Source organism: Rhea americana, unplaced genomic scaffold (assembly GCF_003343005.1).
Source record: "Rhea americana isolate MKP2758 unplaced genomic scaffold, rheAme1 scaffold_12, whole genome shotgun sequence".
NCBI lineage: Eukaryota > Metazoa > Chordata > Aves > Rheiformes > Rheidae > Rhea > Rhea americana.
The window spans coordinates 4645825-4664492 of record NW_028185261.1 but is presented as its reverse complement, the minus strand read 5'-3'; the positions used below and the strand labels follow the sequence as shown (position 1 = coordinate 4664492).

Here is an 18668-nt window from a genome sequence, read left to right as displayed (position 1 = left end):
TCTATGTCCTGTTCAATATCTACTGATCTCTCTTGCTTCTTGACCTGTTCTTCCTGCTTCTCTTCTGCACAGAAATCATAATAGCCAGACTGCTCCTCTGTGTGCCTGCTTGTAATGTCCTGCAGGGGGTACTCACTTGGCTGTGCATCAGGAGGTGCATCAGGAGGCACTSTCTCCCAGGCAGAGGCATTGTTCTCCACCATATAGTTGCAATTCCTCTCTTYTTGTGCCGCTGGAGATATAGGAATGAAAAACTGTGGATTCTTGCACTCCTGTTCTGGAGTAGTCTGCTCAGAGATATGTATTTGACCTTTCACTTCCACAAATGGTGACTCCAACATGTCGCAGGGCAGAGTGTCTGTAGGTAGGCCCAGCTTGTCTCCTTCAGCCTCCAGCTCCTCTGAAAAGTGGCCTGAGTCCTTAGCCACCATTTCATTCTCCTCACCGGACATGATGTGGTGCAAGTTGGTGGCATCAGTTCCAAAGCTGTGTTTCTCAGGGACTGCTTCTTCCCTGGGCTGCCTTATCTCAGAAATGCCATCTACATCCCCTATACTCTCCTCTGCATAACCCATCCCCTGCCTTGCACAAAACTCTATAGCATCCAGCACCATTTTTTCCTTCATCTCACCACTCTTGATATCTTGGCATCCCTCTTCTGAGTGCTCAGCGGGAGATACAGACAGCTGCAGGGACCAGGGAAGGTGGCCTTCCTGCTCTTTGGAGAATGTGATCTGATCCTCTTCCTCCTGACCAACTGTGCTGAGGCCTTGGAGGTGCATGGCATGTTCCATGGTGGGCATTCCCTCAGTGCCTTCATCCGTGCTATACAATCTGGGTGCACTGGGCTGCACTGAGAGCTTGGAGGCAGTCTGCACTCTTCCTGCCACGTTCTCAGCCACGCAACAATACAGCCCGGCATCCAGGACAGAGACCCCTCGGATATGTAAGCGGTGTGTACCATCCTCGCCTTCCTCAAACCTAAGCCTCTTGCTCGCAGACAAGTTCTGGCCATTCAGGAACCAGACCACAGATGGTGGTGGCTTCCCGGACACAGCACAGTCCAGCACCACTGTCTCTCCTTCATGGCAATGGATGTGTGCTGGGGCTTCTGCCACTATTTGAGGTGGCTCATTTCCCACATCAAAGGAAAACTTGAATTTGTGCTTTATGGCAGGAACAGCCTGGTCTGGAGGGGGCTGCATGGTCTCCCTCACCTCCAYGTCTTGCTCTGGCGTTGGAGTGGGGGCAGTAATTTTGATTTCCACGGGCAGTGACAGCAGGTCTGAGTCTGGAGCAGCACTCAGCAGCTCCTGCTCTGCTGCAAAGGCCAGGCTGACTTCCTCCTCTTCCTTCTCTTCCACCTTCTCTTGCTCTTCCTCCTCCACAGTCTCGTGGAGTGGCAATGTCAGCTGCCTTACGTGTAGTGCAGCTGAGGTGCTGGCTGTTCCCAGGGGGTTGAAGATCACACAGGTCACAGTGCCACCATGCTGTGGGAGCAGGGCTGGGAAGCTAAGTGTGGAACGGCACTCCGTGGTGTGGACAGCAGTGCCGGGAATGCGCGCCACGGGCTCAGCATTGTTGTACCAAGTGACTGTGGGCTGTGGGTGGCCATGGAAGAGGCAGGAGAAGGCACAACTCTGCCCCTCAGTGCCCTCCTGGGGCTCGACTTCCTGGACAAAGAGGGGTGGGCAGGGCTTCAGGAGCCCACCTGGTCCTTTCCGCCTGTTGCCTGCTGCCTTGGGCCCACTGAGCCCCATCACTGCCTGCACCTCAAGGGCCTCTGAGCTATCTGCTGTGACAGGCACCTCAGGCAGACTAGGCTCCTCAGGAGGGCCCTCCGCAGGCAGGGAGGTGAGGGAGTCCCTCTTCTTTTCCAGTGCCGCCCTCTTTGCCTCCCGCAGCCGCCGCAGCTTCCTGCGGACCTCCTCATCTAGCAGCTCCTCACCATCCACCACCATGCCACTGTGCTCCCTGCTGCACGCCAGCCGCAGGTGGCGAGACCCTGCAGGYGGTAGCCTCTGGAAGCGGATGGTCCTCACCATGCCCCGGCCTTGGGAGAGGTCTCGCAGAAGCTGCTCAGCCTCCTGCCTCTTGTCAAAGGGTGAGCCGGTGCAGCGGAGCACCACCCGCAGCCGGTCCTGCTGCCGCTGCTGCAGCAGGCACTCCCAGCTCTCCCGCATCCACTCYGCCTTCCCTGCCAGGCCCAAGCCCTGCTGCTCCCCACTGTGTGCCACCAGCAGCGAGGCAGTGGACTCAGCTGAGCCCTCACTGTTAATTGCAAATACCCTATAGCTGCCAGCATCGCGCTCCCGCACGTCCCGCACCTCCAGGCTGGCGCGATGCGTGTGCGCCTCACTCTCGGTGCGGATCACCTTGCGCCAGTCCTGATGGACTGGCCGGTTGTTGTGAAACCAGGCCATGTGGGGTGGCGGGCATGCCACCAGCTTGCACTGGAAGAGCGCAGGGTCCCCCTCCAAGACAGACCTACACTTGAGGCCCTGCGTGAAGGTCGGTTTGCGTTTCTGGGGGCAAGCCAGCGCTGCCGCTTCCCCGGATCCCTCGAGGGTCGTCTCACTGTGCTGCTCTGCAAAAGAAGGACACTGAGTTACACTGTGCCCCACTCGGTCTACCATCTGATTGAAAAAAATAGCAATATATTGAATTAAATAATGGGCATGCAACAGATTTCATCACACACCCAGGAAAAAAAAGTAATTCACTCACCATATTTGTTCGAATAAACGCAAAGCCTTGCTCTGTTTTAAAGATTGACACGAAAATCGTTCGTTGTCTGTTCTTTCTTCAGACTGTGGAAATTTCTTCTTGAACAAACAAAAATGAATTTCAAAATAACACGTTCCTCTGCGTGTATGTTTTGCTGACCGGAAAAGCTGTGTATGTCTTTGGGTGGCAAAGAAGAAAATCTTACCTGACTTGCAGACAGTAGAATAAACGCCCTTTCTGACCCTTCTAGTGGTGGATTAAATGTTCAAACAATTGAGAAAAAATATTTTGAAAGATATACAAAAAACGTAAGTAATTAGCTAACATGAAATGAGAAGGCGTTTATTCGAACTAATACAGCCACTAACTTCACAGTGTTATGCACAGGAAAAAAAGCAAGCAACATGGACCATATGTGCTATCTGCAAGCCAAGGTAAGAGATGTATAAAGATGAATTAATGTATATAAATAAAGTGCAAGGAATCAATGAGAATGTGTAAGCTTTCACATTTCCTCAACAACAAATGCTTTCTGATATACCCTATCCATCTAATTGTGTCCACTGAATTGATTAATGTTAGGTTGCTAACTTATTTAAAATTCATATTATTAAGATATTTTTAACTTCCTTCTGAAGTAAACTATTCCATGCATTCAAAAGGAAATGGACGAAATAAAAGCTTTGTGAACAGCTGCAAAGCATGAAGTAGAAGTTAAGAATAGAGCTGCAAAATTATAAATTTAAAGTTTTAAACATATTTTAAAACTTAAATAACCTTATAATGCAGGTAACCCTTTGCATATCAAAACAAACATGCAGCATATTCCAATATCTTTCAAAGTCTTTTATACTTTCCCCATCAGACACTATATGTGAGCAAATAAAAGCCCTTCACAATGTTACTAATTACTGGTACTAATTGTCTACTTCAATGTAACATTATCAGTGACTGTACCTTTCACTTCCAGTTCAATTTCTTCCTCTACCTTCTCATGAATAATTTTTTCAGGAGCTAGAATAAAAAGACAAAGATTTTTGAACTTAATTGCTAAACATGCCAATCAACTCATTATGAAGTAAGAACATTCAGTCTCTGTTGCAATGATACAGAAATTCACAAAAACGTACACATAAAAGCATGCCAAACAACTCAAGCGCTTGATAAATCTTGAGAACAAAGTGACTGAATGCTTTCAAACTTGTTTGCAATGTACACTTTTCTACAGGTTTTACTTTCCTTTTTGAAGGGCGGGGGAAGATTTCTAACATAACATGCCTTTATCATGCCTTAAATGCCTAAGGAAAACACTCAGCAATCCACAGACTGGTAAGATGCTTCTCACTCTTTATTATCTCCCAGGGAATGAATGTACTTGAATGCAATGGTGCTATACAGGAGGAATTGATACTTGGAAGGAACATGCAGTTGCCAACCTGTCACTCTCAGATGGGTGCTGCACTCGGCTTGTCCCGCAGAATTAACTATTCTGCACTTGTATACACCCCTGTGGTTCTGACCAACTTTTAATAATCTTAAACTGCACAGTGGCCCATCGTGTTTTAAGGAACACAATGCAGACTCCTCAACTATTAGCTGATTGCACAGCCAGATCACACAAGGTGTAGGTATGCCCTTCGTTATACAAAAGAGTAACACATCATCTCCTTCTTTTACTGTGGTTTCTGGAGGCAGAGTTTCAAGAAACTCTGGTGCTTCGGCATCAGTTTCTGTGATATCTTCACATGGCACAACATCAGGATAGTAGACTCTGTTCCTTTGTTTCTCAGGTTCTTGTGGTCTTTGGGATGTAGTTATGAACAAGCTGGAGGTTTTCTTGGAAGATTCTTGCTTAACTTCAGATGTCTTAAACTGACACTCTTTGGTTGCTTTAAAGCTTTTAGTATCTGATTCAAGGGTAATTTTTGTTACTGCTTTGGCTTGTGCTTCTTTAGCTAGGTAAGAATAAAGTTAGGAAAAGGATTAGGTCAGATGTTTTCCAGGAATAAAAAATATATTTAGGGAAAAAAGGTCATTAGTACTGAAAAGAATTTCCAGCATATTAGTGCTAAAATAAGGCTATTAAATACCCAAATGATTACACATTTAAGAGCTCTATTCATACGGGGCTAAGTCTAGTTCCCACTTAAACCTAAGGGACCAAGATTTGATCCATAAGAGCTAATAAAAGCTTCAATTGAATGTTCTTCCTCTGAACATAGAAGAAAGCAGCAGAAAATTGTGGAAATGCAGAATGACCTGAAGCTTAGCAGTGAAGACATAAATTTCAATTTGAAAGTGCCAAATCAGTGACACAACGGCACGGCTTCATCATTATTCATCTTATTCTTCTGCAGTTGATTCCTTTGGGCTCAGCAAAACTGGGGCAACAATGCACTTTTGGGTCTTCACTGCCAAAGAACATCACATCAGAGAATCTATAGTCCAAAATCATTGCTATAAGTGGTAACACTACCAAGATTTTAATACTTTGATGTTAGGAAGAAGGGGAAGGGGTCTTAACAAAAATAAATACCTGCATTTCAGAGAAAGTGAAGGGTAGAAGACCACTCAGTAATACATTCTTGGAAAGAGACAAAAATTGCATCTATTAATCCTTTCAGGTGTGTTGTCCCATATTGACTGCCTGACATATGAAAAACAAGTTGGTCCCATACAAATTGGAATGAGCAGGTACCTAGTTCAATAATGCTAATCTGACATTATCTTCCTCCTTAAACTCCAGCTTCAGGAATCATTTCAAAATGCAAAAATTCCTGCCATCCTTTTTGCTTTATGTCTCACTGCGCATCATAAAGGATACGAGGAATAAAAAGCCTTATACAGCTGTGGCTTGCTGGGAAGAAACATGACAGASTTTCCAAGCAAGTTACAATACTACCTTCCTGGTAGTGCCATACATGCCACTTATGAATAGAGCTCTAAATGTAGGGGAAAAAAGTCCAAAGCATTATGACTACAGCTTTCTCAATTAATACTGGTAATAAGGGAAATGTGAGTGAGCTGGGGTGGTGATAATGAGGTTGAAAAAGGTAAGTCATAATGTTAAAAGTCAGATAACCACCTTTGACAGTTAGTACTGCAGTAGTTGTTGCCTCTCCGTGATGATTGTATACAGTACAGCTGTATGGTCCTTGATCTGTCATCTGGGCATTAAGAAYTGTGAGCAGCAGGACACTTCCATTTTGTGATATCTTCAGTTTTTCAGATAATTCTACTCTTTCACCTCTGTGGGCCCAAAGAAACTTGGAGAAAAATTCATTTTCTAAGGCACATATGAACTGTGCAGTGTCACCGCATTTCACAGTTAGGTCTCTGAGCTGCAGGAGAATCTTTGGAGGTRTATCCTTCATTTCCTGAGCAGTGGCCATAGAGATCCTGGTGCTCTGAGATGTCTGGGAAAGGATCGTTGTGTGCATGGCTTCTGTTTCTTCAACTGACGTAGCTTTCATGGTCAAACTTTCCGATAGACTTTCAAAAACCTGTATACCCAATTCCTGTGATGGTTGTTGCACTGATTTAAATTCTTTTTGATAAGTTTTAATGTCCTTCTTTGTGAAAGGAGGAACATGAAGTTCTGATATTGCCTGTGGCCAGTTAGACTCTTTTACATCTTTCCCAGAACTTTGCCTATCTAGGGCTTGCACTGTGTAATCAAGTAACAAAAAATAACAATAATATTAATATCTAAGGAACTTTACTGGATCATGCTCTGAGCAATATCACATAGCATGGAGGATGAAAATGAAATATCTTCATTTGAAAACTTAGCATGCCAGATGCACTATGCTCTTGACACAAAGAATATATGAATGACAAATGATGCCTAATCTAGTCATGCAGTTGAGACAGTTGATGTTTGTCTCTTCTTCCACTGAAGTTCTCCAATTCAGTACTGGATAACCTGTTACAACRCCTTTTAAGGAGGTATTTTCTCTTTTTGCTATAGGATAGTGCTGAGTACATCAGTAATGCTGTAAACATCACTTAAGTCCTGGTTTTAAAAGTATGTACTCCTTCAGCACAATGATTCTGTTTTCTGACCTATATCAAAATACAAATTTGCAAATCTCCAAATATACTGCAGTCTAAATGGAAGAAATGAGAGTGGCTTGGTTACAAGTAGTACTACTAACATTAGCTATGAAAGAAAAGGTATGAAATGAAGAAAGAAGAATATTAGTAATAATGTGAAAGTGTGATGTATAACAAACTGCATCCCTCTGAAGCAAAAATGGGGCTTTACCTTCTGCAGTCACTGTAAGTGTAGCTGTACAAGTTGTTTCTCCAGCACTATTTCTTGCCTTGCAAGAGTATTGACCAGCATGCTCTAAGAAAGCATCTACTATTATCAGCATAGCTGTGCTTGTAGACTCATCAAAGTGGAAAACTATGTCTTTTGTTGGCAACATTAGCTGTTGATTATGAAACCACTGTATTTCTGGTTTGGGCATGCCAGAGACTCTAGCTTGAAATCTGGCAGTTTCCCCGCTGCATACCCTGCAGCTTGAAATAGGCTGGATAAAGGTGGGCCTTTGGCCAACAGACTCCTCCTTAAGTGAAACAGATGAAGAAACATGCCAATGGGACTCTGATGTAACTTCTTCAACCTTTTTAAATCCTGAAAAGAAGCATGCCAACTTTTAATTTGTTACCCTACACTACAATCAGTTTTCTCTCTCATTCAAGATCTTTTTCTAACTTGCAACTTAACACCATGAATCATTCTAATTCACCATTTATAAAATCTGTTGCNAAAAAAAAAAAAAAAAAAAAAAAAAAAAAGGAAATATTTATGGTTAATAGACATTGAGAATATAAAATTTAAATATCAAATTTTCCAGTCAATATTTCTGTTCTAAAGGTTTTGTCAATGTTGTAACAATTCATATGAATATAAGCTATTTCTTTTCAGCTATGTAAGGCTGGTTCACACCTTTATTCAACATGTTTTCAGCACTTTCAGAATACCTTATATTCACTAAAACTGTTTCTAGTTTCTCCTCACAAGCAACTCAAATCTATTGAATCTATTTCCATTAGAAAGAGGGTTTCTACCATGTTTGGGACATGCCAGATTCTAATACTGGAGATAATGAAAAGGTGAAGTATATGGAACACTAAAACAGATTTTCCTGTGCCTGGCTTATATTTTGGAGACACACATATATGCTTTGAACATTGTAAATGGCAGCAATTAGCTGAGTTAAAAAACAACAATGTGACAGACAATGACTCACATACAAGTATCAGTGTATATTAAGATTAGTTTGGAACACAACCTAAATAAGATTTCCTCTTTAATTGCACGTTGTACCTTCTAACTTCAAGGTAGCAGTGCTTGTCACTTGGCCTACAGAATTACTAGCCACAAAGGTATAGATCCCTTCATCTTCTGGATAAGCTTCTGCAATCTCCAGTTGGTAAGTGTCTTCAAACTGAGTCATTCTAAAGAAACGCGATGGCTTGATCTCTCTGTCTTTGCTATACCAAGAGATTCTCAGGTCTGCTCAAGCAACACAAGAAGAAAAATGTTTAAGGTACAATATTAGATCCGAAAGTAAACATTTCTTCTATATATACACCAAATAGAAATATTTCTATTTCAAATATCTTTTTTGAGTTTGAATATGCCTTGTATTTCTGTTGTTATGTATAATCAGTGGAAAATGGCCTACTTGTTGCTTTTAATTTTGATTTCCAGACTGACAATGTTTGCATAGGAACACTGATTCCAGGGCTGCTACAGTCTTGAGCAAAAACCATTCTTCCCTTTCCCCTCTTAAAGTAAAAGTTTTAAAATACATTGCTAAAGACAAAATCAGAGGAAGTCTTATATAAAATATTGAGGAATGATAATGATTTTAGAGCAAAGGTCCAGGTACTATTTTGGCCTGTCTGTTTAACTGCTGTGATACTAGGTGAGATCAGAAACTTTGTCTTTTTTCATGACAATTTAACAGGGTAATGCTTTTCCCAGCATGATACTCCATGTTTTGAAACTCTACATGTTACTGACAGTTTTCAGACTTCATTTAGTATTTGAAACACTGGGAAGGTTTCCAAAGATACATTTTTTGAAACAAATGTGCTAGATCTTCTTTTTAAAAATGCTTAATGTTTAGGACAATTTATAAATTTCCTCTTTGCTGCTCTCTTTGCTATATGACTTGCTTAACTGCTAGCTGGCGGTGAACTATTGACTAACATTTTGCTGTGTGAGTATATGAAATAACTTTACCTTTAGCGAAAGGTTGATTTCAGCACGTAAACTGTTTYATTTGTTCTGAGTTCAAGAGGAAGAATTCTGAGATGAGAAGATGTACAGGATTTCATTAAACCTACCTGTCCCTGTAGCTCTGCACTGAAAACGAGCAGACTGTCCCTCAGATGTAACAGCGTCACGAAGTGGTATTAGGACAGCTGGTGGATACACTGGCACTTCTAGCTCAGGAGAAACCACTTCTGGGACTAAAGGATAAGACAAAGAAATCATTGTTAATCAGTGAAGACCACACATACCAGAATGTTGACAGTGCTATTTCATAGCATTGTTACAAGCCCAGAAAACTCACTTTCCACTGAAAGTGAAGCTGAAGTTGTAGCAACTCCATAGTCATTTTTTGCTTCACAGGTATACACTGCTTCATCTTCAGGGAAAGTCTCAATCAGCAATAGAGTATATTCTTGTGCATCATGAAGAAATTTGCACTTGAAGCCTGGAGAAAGCTGCTGATCATCTTTGTACCAGGAAATTTTGGGCTGAGGTTTGCCTGATATCATAGCACAGAAACGGGCAGGTTTACCAGACTCCACAGTGGTTGGCTGTAGCTCCTGGATAATCTGGGGTGGCTCTGGAGCTGCAAATTGGGGCGGGGGGGAATGAAAAAAGAAATAGAATGAGAAAGAGAGACAGAAATCTCATTATCAGCATCTATCAAGACTTCAAAAATATTAGCAAAAAAGATGTTTTTAAAAATCTTATTCCACCCATTCTTGCTTGCTTATGAAAAATCCATCCTTTTTCTTGATTGTAGTGGAATGCCCAAGGAACAATTGCCTTAACAGAAGCAGTTGTGCTGTTATAAGTGTTTTCAGGTAAAGTATCTCCAACAATTGTTAGGTGAATCCCTATGACAAGGCGTATTTGTTCATATCTCTGAACTAGTTTAGTCTTAAGAATTTCCTGACCTAAATAGACATGGACTGGGAAATGCTGTAGCATTTTCATCAGCTAGCTAGCTATTTTGATAGAATGAATGAACAAGAAACATTCACGCATATACAGATWTTGGCAATGTTTAAGAATTATTATCCCCTTGGATTTATCTTTGATTTTCACTGTTAGAATTAAGAGAACAGAAAAACGTGGGATAATAAATGCAGTCAAAGTATTGTTTATGGATACACATACCATTCACATAGAGAACAATAGAGCTCCTATTCCGTCCTGCAACAAAGGTGTACTCCCCAGCATCAGAGTAAGTGGTTTCAAAGATGCTCATCCGATGAACTCTCCTTTGTACCACATAACTGTATCTTTCCTCATACTGGAAGTTGATCTCAATTCCATCCTTATACCACTGGGCTTCAATGTCATCTTCATTGACTTCAAATTCAATTTCAGCTCTTTGTCTCTCAACGACCTTTGAACAAGTAGAATAAATATTATAAATAGCATCTATTTTTACAGATGCTCCTCCATTCCAGAAGGAGACCCTGGCCTTATGATTACAGTTTATTGTTCTAGGACTCTTGCACTTCCTTTGAACTACTCTTTGAGTGAGAGCTACAAAGTTATGTATATGTTATACAAAGCTTTGTATATGTTATACCTGAACATCTTTACGGACGCTTCTGATACGAATGTCACGACCTTCCACTATCAGATTGGCACTGGATGTGTTTCCGCCTGCTACTACAGTGTACTGACCAGCATCAGACATTCTAGTGGAAGGAATGATGAGACGATGGACATATTTCTCCCGCTGAATTTTCATCCTAAAGACATCAGAAAGAAAAGTAAGTTATTTCCTGAGGGTAAATATATAAGAAAAAGTTAATATGGTGCAGAAACAATCACTTACCTGTCACCAATCTGAAGTTCTTGTCCATCCTTCATCCACTGGACTTGAATGTCAGGTTCTGAAATCTCACATTCAAAAATAGCCCTCTTCTTCTCCACAACTTTAATATCTTTAATATGTTTCCTAAATTCAATGTGACGAGCTAGGGGGAAAAAAAAAAAAAGTAGTATGAGTGCCATGCTCTTATTGAAGCCATAAAGGTCACTAAATATGTGAATTAAGATGGTAAATACCTTCCACATATAAAGTGGCTGATGAAGCTGCTTTCCCAGCAACAAAGCTGTACTCTGCAGCATCACCAAAATGCACATTCCTTATGGAGAGGGAGTGTGTGAGCTTCTTTGTTCGTATCTGACATTTATCAGTTGATTTTATTTCTATCCCATTCTTTAGCCACTTATATGAGATACCTTCATAGTTAACTGTAACTTCAAATGTTATTGTATCTTTTTCTTCAGCATTGATGTCTTTTAGCATGGAGGTAATCAGGATGGCTAAAAGAAAAGAAATGGACATAGTTTATTTTATTTTGTTTTGTTTTGCTTTATTTTAAACCTTAACTGGATCTSAGATGTTTAAAATTCATCAAGATAGATTGTGATTTTAGGTGACATTAATATCAAAGCCTGCATCTCTATGTCCAGAATCAATGCTATAATTACATTTTCCAAAACTTCTGAATAACATAAGAACCCAAATTTTGTCTCCTATGGTGACTCAGTATTTAGACATATTAGCCAAAAATAGAAGGATTCAAGACTTGACTTTCAAATTCACCGATGCTAGATCTCTTTTAAAAATGGAATTTATGCAGTTAATTTGAAAATACTTCTACAACAGTGACAGTTCTATCTGAATTGCATCAAGTATGTGTATTAACATAAAATCTGTTACTGGTAACTGTAAAATGTTTTGGTTAATTTCATTTTCACATACGTTTTACTGTCAGAGTTGCGCTGACTCTGTCATTTCCACAGACAAATGTATACTCTGCAGAATCTTCACTGCTTGTGTTCATGATATTGAGCTGATGGAGTTTCCCTTGGACCACTATTTTGAACTTCTCACTCATTTCAATCTCCACACCATTTTTCAACCAGACAGCGGGTACATTGAAATGAGAAACTTCACATTGAAAAGAGGCAGTTTTGGTCTCAGGAATCTCAATACTTTTCATGGTCTTTGTGATGTGTATGGCTATGGAAAAAAAAAAAGGAAAAGAAAGGATTTTTTTTTTAAAAGTCAGTATGTGTGTAAGACTGCAAAATAAGGGTAACAGACTGTTAAGTGTCAGGTCAAGTTGTTCTGTATGACACGATGTGGCATGAAATACTTACTTTCTACAAACAGTTTTGCTTTGCACTCAAGTTGCCCAACAAGAGCTGTGTATTCCCCAGCATCAGCAGGAGATACATTATGCAGCATCAACTTGTGAACTTTCCTTTGAGAGATCATCTTATATTTATCACTTTGTTTAAGCTCAACATTTTTGTGGAACCATCGGACTGGTACAGTATCGTGGGATACACTCAGTTCAAAAGAGGCAACAGCATTTTCCAAAGCGGTCACATCCTTTGGCTTTTTGATGATCTTGACAGCTTAAGGAAGAGAGTTACCAGAATTCAGTAGCGTGTTCGATTTGAATTTTAACCCACACTTTAAAGCGGATCTTCAAAACAAATCAACTTACTTTCCACATGAAGTCTGGCATTTGCCCCTATCTTTCCAAGCTTAAAGCTATATACGGACTCATCGGTGACAGCACAGTGTTTGATTTTTAGTGTGTGAACAGTTCCTTTCACTGAAATCTCATATTTGTCACTTGATTCAAGTTCAACACCATTTTTAATCCACAGAGCTCCTTTCACATCAGGGTGGGTCAGTTCTACGCTAAAAACTGCCTCCTGTGTTTCTGTCACAGTCAAGTTCTTCAGTGTCTTCTTTATCTTAACAGCTAGGGAAAGAAAAATAATCACAGTGCTTTAAGATCAAGTATGCATATGTTGATTTTTATGGTTACCACCAAAAGTGCAGTGGTGTGCTTAGAATAGAAAAAAGGAACACTTCCTTGCAGCACGCATGAGAAACAATTGTTCTTTATTGAAATGTTCGCCACACGACTGGCAAACGCTGCTTATGTACCTACCACTACCTTATACAAAATGTGCTTTTATTAAAATATCATGCTAAATTCAAACTATGGAGGCTCCAAAATGCAAGAAACTTATAACTTGAGAAAGCCCATCATAATACAAAAAAGACTTTCAAACAATGCGGCAAAACTTACTTGCATCTTACGGCCTGATCCAAGACCAAGTGAGAGATGTTGGATTGAGTCTTAAAGATATCAGTTAATCACAAAAAATACTGACCTTCAACCTTCAGTTTAGCAGACGTCTTAGAGCTCGCTACTTCATAGCTATATTCGCCGATATCATCCAGTTTTGTGGCAGGGATATTGAGCCTCCTCTTTACACCATCTGATTCAGCGCAGTAGTGATCTGTCATAGGTAATGGTTTACCATTTTTTAGCCACTGGCCATCTGACTCGGGATTTGCCACCTCACATTCAAAGACAGCTCTCTGGGACTCGGCCACAGTCAGGTCAGTGAGAGGCTTCAAAATGGCACCACCTGTGCGGAAGCAAAAACACATGTTGAACTGCTGTTCCGCTTTCCCCTATGCTGAAATGAAACTAGCTGGAAAGCAGGTGCTGCGTAGAATTCTTTGCCCTAATTTTCAGCATGCCTATAGGTGTCATTTTGGCATCTGTGAAAATCTGAGAACAGAATGTGACCTTAACATGACAAAAGGATGTTTCTTACTTCTATCCTTAGTTATTCTCATTTATTATCTTTATTGCCAGACAGTGAACATTTATACAGAGATATGAACATTCAAGAAAAAAATCCTTCTTTCTTACATTAATGACATCAAAATTGTGCTATAGTGCTTCACGTTATGGCTCTGATTCAGCAAAACATATAAGAACATGCTTAAAGGCTTTATTTAATATAAAATATACAGCTCACAGAAAAGACGTGGAGAAGAGCAAACAATTTCAAGATAAAAGAAGATAAAATAAAGGCAAAGAAAGCACTGAAACATCTCAATTGCAACATTTACAATATAGAGTACATTGAACTTGTTTTTTTTAATCACAGTGAAATAAGAATCTTGGACTTTAAGCTACTAACCTGCAACTATGAGCTTCCCAGATGTTTTCTTCTCTCCAGCATAAAATACATATTCTCCTTCATCATCTTTCATCATTTTCACCACTGTCAATTTATATATTTTGCCACGTGCTTCAATTCTATGTTTAGGACCAGCCTTGATCTCTTGGCCTTTGAATTGCCAAACTACATCAATTCCTGAATGGGAGAGCTCAACCTCAAAGGACACGTTCTGTGTTTCAGTACAGGTAATGTCATGAAGACCTCTGATAATCTGAATTTCTGTAAAAAGAGCATATGACAAATGTATCAGTTGCCTTCATTGTTTATTTAAAGGAACTGTTTCACAAACAACTATGCATCTTAAAGAACACCTACCTTCAACTGTGACATTGCAACTTGTTTCAACTTTGCCAACCATTAGTTTGTAATGTCCTTCATCCGATGCGTGGGTTCTGGTAAGCACTAGCCTCTGTTTAGTGCCTTTACACACAGCTTGTACACGTTCATCAGGCTTTATCTGATGATCATTTAAGTACCATTTGGAGGAAGACACATCAGGAGCTGAAACTTTGCATTCAAGGATAGCTTTTGTTCCTTCAACTACGTGAACATCTTTTAGAGGCACTACTATGTCCACACCTGTCAAGTCACAAAAATACTCATCATGAAAAAACCTAAGCCTAAGAAGACTCAGAAGAGGTAGTACAAAAAGGCTGAAAATATCAATCACGCCTTCAAAATCATGAATAATGACTTACTGTACACAGTGACCCGTCCAGTAGTTGAAAGTCCAAGACCAGGAACACTAAAAGAGTAAGTTCCACTATCTTTCTCTGTTGCATCTTCAATCAGTAACATGTGTGACTGTTTATCCAATACAACGTGAATACGATCACTTGATTGAATTTCATGACCGTCTTTCATCCAGACTCCTTCCACATTTTCTAGGGAGACTTTAACTTCAAGTTGTACAATATCTCCCTCACAGACTTTTTGATCAGTAAGTCCCTGAAGAATAACCATGGGACGAGCTGTGGAACAAAATGAAGTTAATTAATTCTCAGATAAAAAAAAAAGTGATGCATATTGGGATATATAATACAGGTCAACTATGTTATATAGGTAACATAAGTATTAGAAACTCTTACGTTTCATCTTCAGTTTGCAGCGAGTCCTTTTCCCATCAACAATGAAGCTATACTCTCCTTGATCATCTTTATTAACATCTTTAATAGTGAGGATTTGGCGACCACGGCGGGATGTAATCACATATTTATGATTAGAAGTGAGTTCAACATCTCCATGATACCATTTCCCCTCCACGTCTTCTGGAGAAACCTCACATTCAAGTTCACCTGAGAAGGATTCTGGGACTTCAACATCCTCAAGTTCTTTAATAAACTCAACCACAGCACCTACAGGTGAAAATAATCACATTCATAAATGAGCTTGATTAAATACTCCTGAAGCTAGGCCTAAAGAAATAAACATAAACATAACATAACCACTTTACAAAASTGTATTTCCAAACTTTACTATTGTATTCAGAGAATATGACAGGAATTTGAACATTTCTACAGTCTGTTATACCGTAATGTCCAAGATGACAACTTAATAGTTCATATTTTATTTTCCCCTGAGGCAGATTTCACTTTAAAAGTACTGCATGGTACTAAGCTGTGTGGTTCTCACCTTCAACAGTAAGCTTTGCAGTAGTCTTTACAGAMTCATCTTCTGCTAGTGCACAGCTATAGTCGTCAGCATCAGACATTTCAATCATTAGTACAGAAAGAAAATGAGCCTTTCTGTCAGAGTGCATCCTGTATTTGTCTCCAGAATGAATCTCAATTCCATCCTTAAACCAYTTCACTTTGACGAAGGGTTCTGATGTCTCACACTCAAATGTTGCCATGGAATCTCTCTCTTTAGCAACAAYATCTTGTAATTTTTGGGTGAAACTAATCAACTGCTTGGCTGCAAAACAATATTGAGTGAATTAGCCATACATCAGCCATATAGATTAACACAATATGATAAGCAGCAGGATAAAGAATTTAAATTACCTTGTACTAACAGGAAAGCATGGCTGGAAGTTTCACCAGCTATATTGACTGCTTTCACCATGATGCTGGCAGAATCATCAGAAGTCACATCTCTGATGACCAATTCACAAACATTATCTTCAGGCCAGTACCAATACACACGATCASTCCTTTCAATCTGCACACCATTTCTGAACCACTGGCACTCAGGATCTGGTTTCCCTACTACTCTCACACGGAAATGGGCATCTGTCCCCTGGGCTACAGTCTGGCTTTGAATTCGTTCAAATATCTTTGGAGCCTCCATGCTTGGACTAAGCTCAACCTTCTCTGGTTTGAATGTTGGAATGGTGATTTTGCCTTCAGGAGGAAGTGGTTTCTTCTCTTCCTCTGGGATCTCTTTGGTCCAGTGAAGAAGCTCTTCTTTTGTCTTTTTTAACATTTCTTCATATGACTCATCTTTTTTGCGAGACTTAAGCTCCACAGCAGTGATGGCTTCATAATAGCCCTCTTCTGTCCTACGCTTGAATTTACTACGCAGCTCTTCAGATTCCTCTGACAGCTTCTCATGACTGATTCTTTCAGCCCTTTTCAGTTTCACTACCTCTTTTGTTGTTGTGTCTGCAGGTTTATCTACCTTCTGTACCTCAAAGAGAAGTTTTCCAGGCTCTGTCACTACAGGTTCATGCTTGGGTTCAGGAGCCCGACGAAGGACAGATCTGAAGTCTTCCCTCTGCTGGATCTCGAGTCTTACTTTGTGTTCAATAAAACCTTCTGGATTCTCTGCAGTGACTTTCACCTCTCCTGTGTCATATGATTTGCAGTCGACAATATCCAGGTAGTAGATCCCATCATAACGGAGTCTAAATCTTTTGCTCTTACGGATGAGCTGACCATTGAGGTACCAGTTGACCTTGGGTAGAGGATAGCCAGTCACACGGCAGCGGAATCGTGCTGTTTCACCTTCCAGAACTCTTGCAGGCTCAGGAACCAAAACAATTTCTGGTTTTTGTTTTTCCTTTTGGTCCAGTGCAACCGCAGGAAGAGCACCCTCATGAGCCATTCTCTCTAACTCTTCAATTCGCTGCAGTCCCCTCCTGCCTTCTGGCAACTGGGATTCTTCCACAAGGCTTTTTTCATCCTTCACAATTAAAGTAGCAGATGTATGGTCTGTGCCATATTTGTTAGTTGCCCTGCAAGTGATCACTCCACTGTCTCTGGGATAGGCTACTCCGTAATCCAGGCTACAGTACCCAAACTCATTGATCATGCGGAGTCTGTTGGCTGCTTCCAAGGGTTTGCCATCATGCAACCACTCCACCACCATGGTTGGGTCACCAATTGGTGTAAGCCTGCACTCAAAATGCGCTGGACCAAATTGCTTGAGCCTTAATGATGTGAGCTTCTTCTTAAAAAATGGTTTTTGTTGCTTTTCTTTGTCATAAAGGTCTCCTTCTTCCCATTGCTCTTGACCATAACGCAAATGGAGAGGCTCTAACTCTGGTGCTGCAATTTCCTTGGCTTTGTAAGTCCCTTTTGGAATGATTAATTTCCTTTCTGGTTCAGGTTCTGCATGTTCGACTTCAACATTTACTTTGCAACGAGTAGTGTCACGTCCAGCTTTATTGATAGCAGTAGCAGTATACCATGCAGCATCCTGCCTGGCAGTAGATTCAATTTTAAGGGCAGCTGCTCCTTTTGTTCCTTCAATCCTGAAATATTAAGAGATTTTTTTAAAAATTTTCCCTTCTCCACAGTGAGGTCAAAGCCTTCACAGGAAAATCTCTGGAGGGATTTGGCATATTGTTTATGTTTGTTTATGTTTATGAGTACAGTGCCTAAGGACCAAACAGTCCTCCTCCTGTGTTAGGCATTCAACAAGTGGTAGAAAATAATGTCATAAAAGCATTGGATTTGTATAATGTAAAAGGTACACAGATACACAAACAAACTGGGAAAAAATGAATCGAGTCCTACAAGATAAGCATTTCTTAGCCTTGCTGTGACACAAAAGCTGTTACTGGTTTCAGTAGTCATTGGACTAAGTCCTTAGTGTATCCCTTCTATGGAAGCAGAAGTATTCAGCAAACACTAGGAGGCACTCACTACTTTGCAAGACTATGATTATTAACTTCCTTACTACTTAAAAAAAATCACTTACTTTATTTTGGGGTATTTATGAGGTACAATGATGTCACTGTTTTTCAGCCATACAATGTCAGGATTAGGGTTACCAGTAGCCTTCACTGCCATTTCCAGTCTGGAACCCTCCTTTACACTAACATTCTTCAGTCTTTCCACAAAGTGTGGTCTGACTAGGTCTTCCTTAGCTGAAAGAGCAAAGGAAAGTTATCACAAAAGGAAATGACATAACTATATTTTTAATATGAAACACTCTGTAGTGTCCTAAAAACAACGTGCAAAGTAGATACCTTCTACAGTCAGTGTCATTGAGACTGAAGCTTTGCCTGCCCTATTCTGTGCAATTACAGCCCATTCACCAGAATCATCAGGCATAGCAGGAACAATGATCAATGATTGGGTGCCATCTTCTTTAATCACTATTTTGTGAGTATAATCATTAACCACTTGTTGACCTGTGAATACGTACA

General features: G+C 40.4%; 3 protein-coding genes across 3 annotated transcripts in view; all 3 read right to left on the bottom strand.

The window, feature by feature from the left end:
• LOC146600543 (uncharacterized) overlaps positions 1-2636 on the bottom strand; it is a gene marked incomplete at its 3' end in the record, with an annotated part of 4854 nt that extends 2218 nt beyond the window's left edge. The window contains exons 1-2 of the mRNA XM_085321070.1: positions 1422-2636; positions 137-1229 (exon numbers count right to left, since the gene is read on the bottom strand). Of these exons, the coding sequence (XP_085177196.1) occupies positions 137-1229; positions 1422-2636 (2308 nt within the window). The remainder of the gene's footprint in view (positions 1-136; positions 1230-1421) is intronic.
• Positions 1-18668, bottom strand: part of LOC146600541 (titin-like) — a 242582-nt gene that overhangs the window by 199881 nt on the left and 24033 nt on the right. Inside the window, exons 25-44 of the mRNA XM_085321165.1 lie at positions 18489-18653; positions 18218-18386; positions 16078-17768; positions 15707-15988; positions 15163-15429; positions 14773-15045; positions 14390-14653; positions 14033-14293; positions 13208-13468; positions 12526-12789; positions 12173-12433; positions 11772-12032; positions 11069-11329; positions 10836-10977; positions 10584-10749; positions 10163-10394; positions 9324-9608; positions 9094-9219; positions 8066-8254; positions 3685-3741 (exon numbers count right to left, since the gene is read on the bottom strand). Coding sequence (XP_085177291.1) covers positions 3685-3741; positions 8066-8254; positions 9094-9219; positions 9324-9608; positions 10163-10394; positions 10584-10749; positions 10836-10977; positions 11069-11329; positions 11772-12032; positions 12173-12433; positions 12526-12789; positions 13208-13468; positions 14033-14293; positions 14390-14653; positions 14773-15045; positions 15163-15429; positions 15707-15988; positions 16078-17768; positions 18218-18386; positions 18489-18653 — 5877 coding nt within the window. The remainder of the gene's footprint in view (positions 1-3684; positions 3742-8065; positions 8255-9093; positions 9220-9323; positions 9609-10162; positions 10395-10583; positions 10750-10835; positions 10978-11068; positions 11330-11771; positions 12033-12172; positions 12434-12525; positions 12790-13207; positions 13469-14032; positions 14294-14389; positions 14654-14772; positions 15046-15162; positions 15430-15706; positions 15989-16077; positions 17769-18217; positions 18387-18488; positions 18654-18668) is intronic.
• On the bottom strand, positions 4069-7202 carry LOC146600542 (striated muscle preferentially expressed protein kinase-like). The gene is made up of 3 exons (XM_085321060.1): positions 6995-7202; positions 5813-6394; positions 4069-4682 (listed from the first exon to the last, which is right to left on the bottom strand). The coding sequence occupies exons 1-3, from the start codon at positions 7200-7202 to the stop codon at positions 4069-4071; spliced, it is 1404 nt and encodes a 467-aa protein (XP_085177186.1).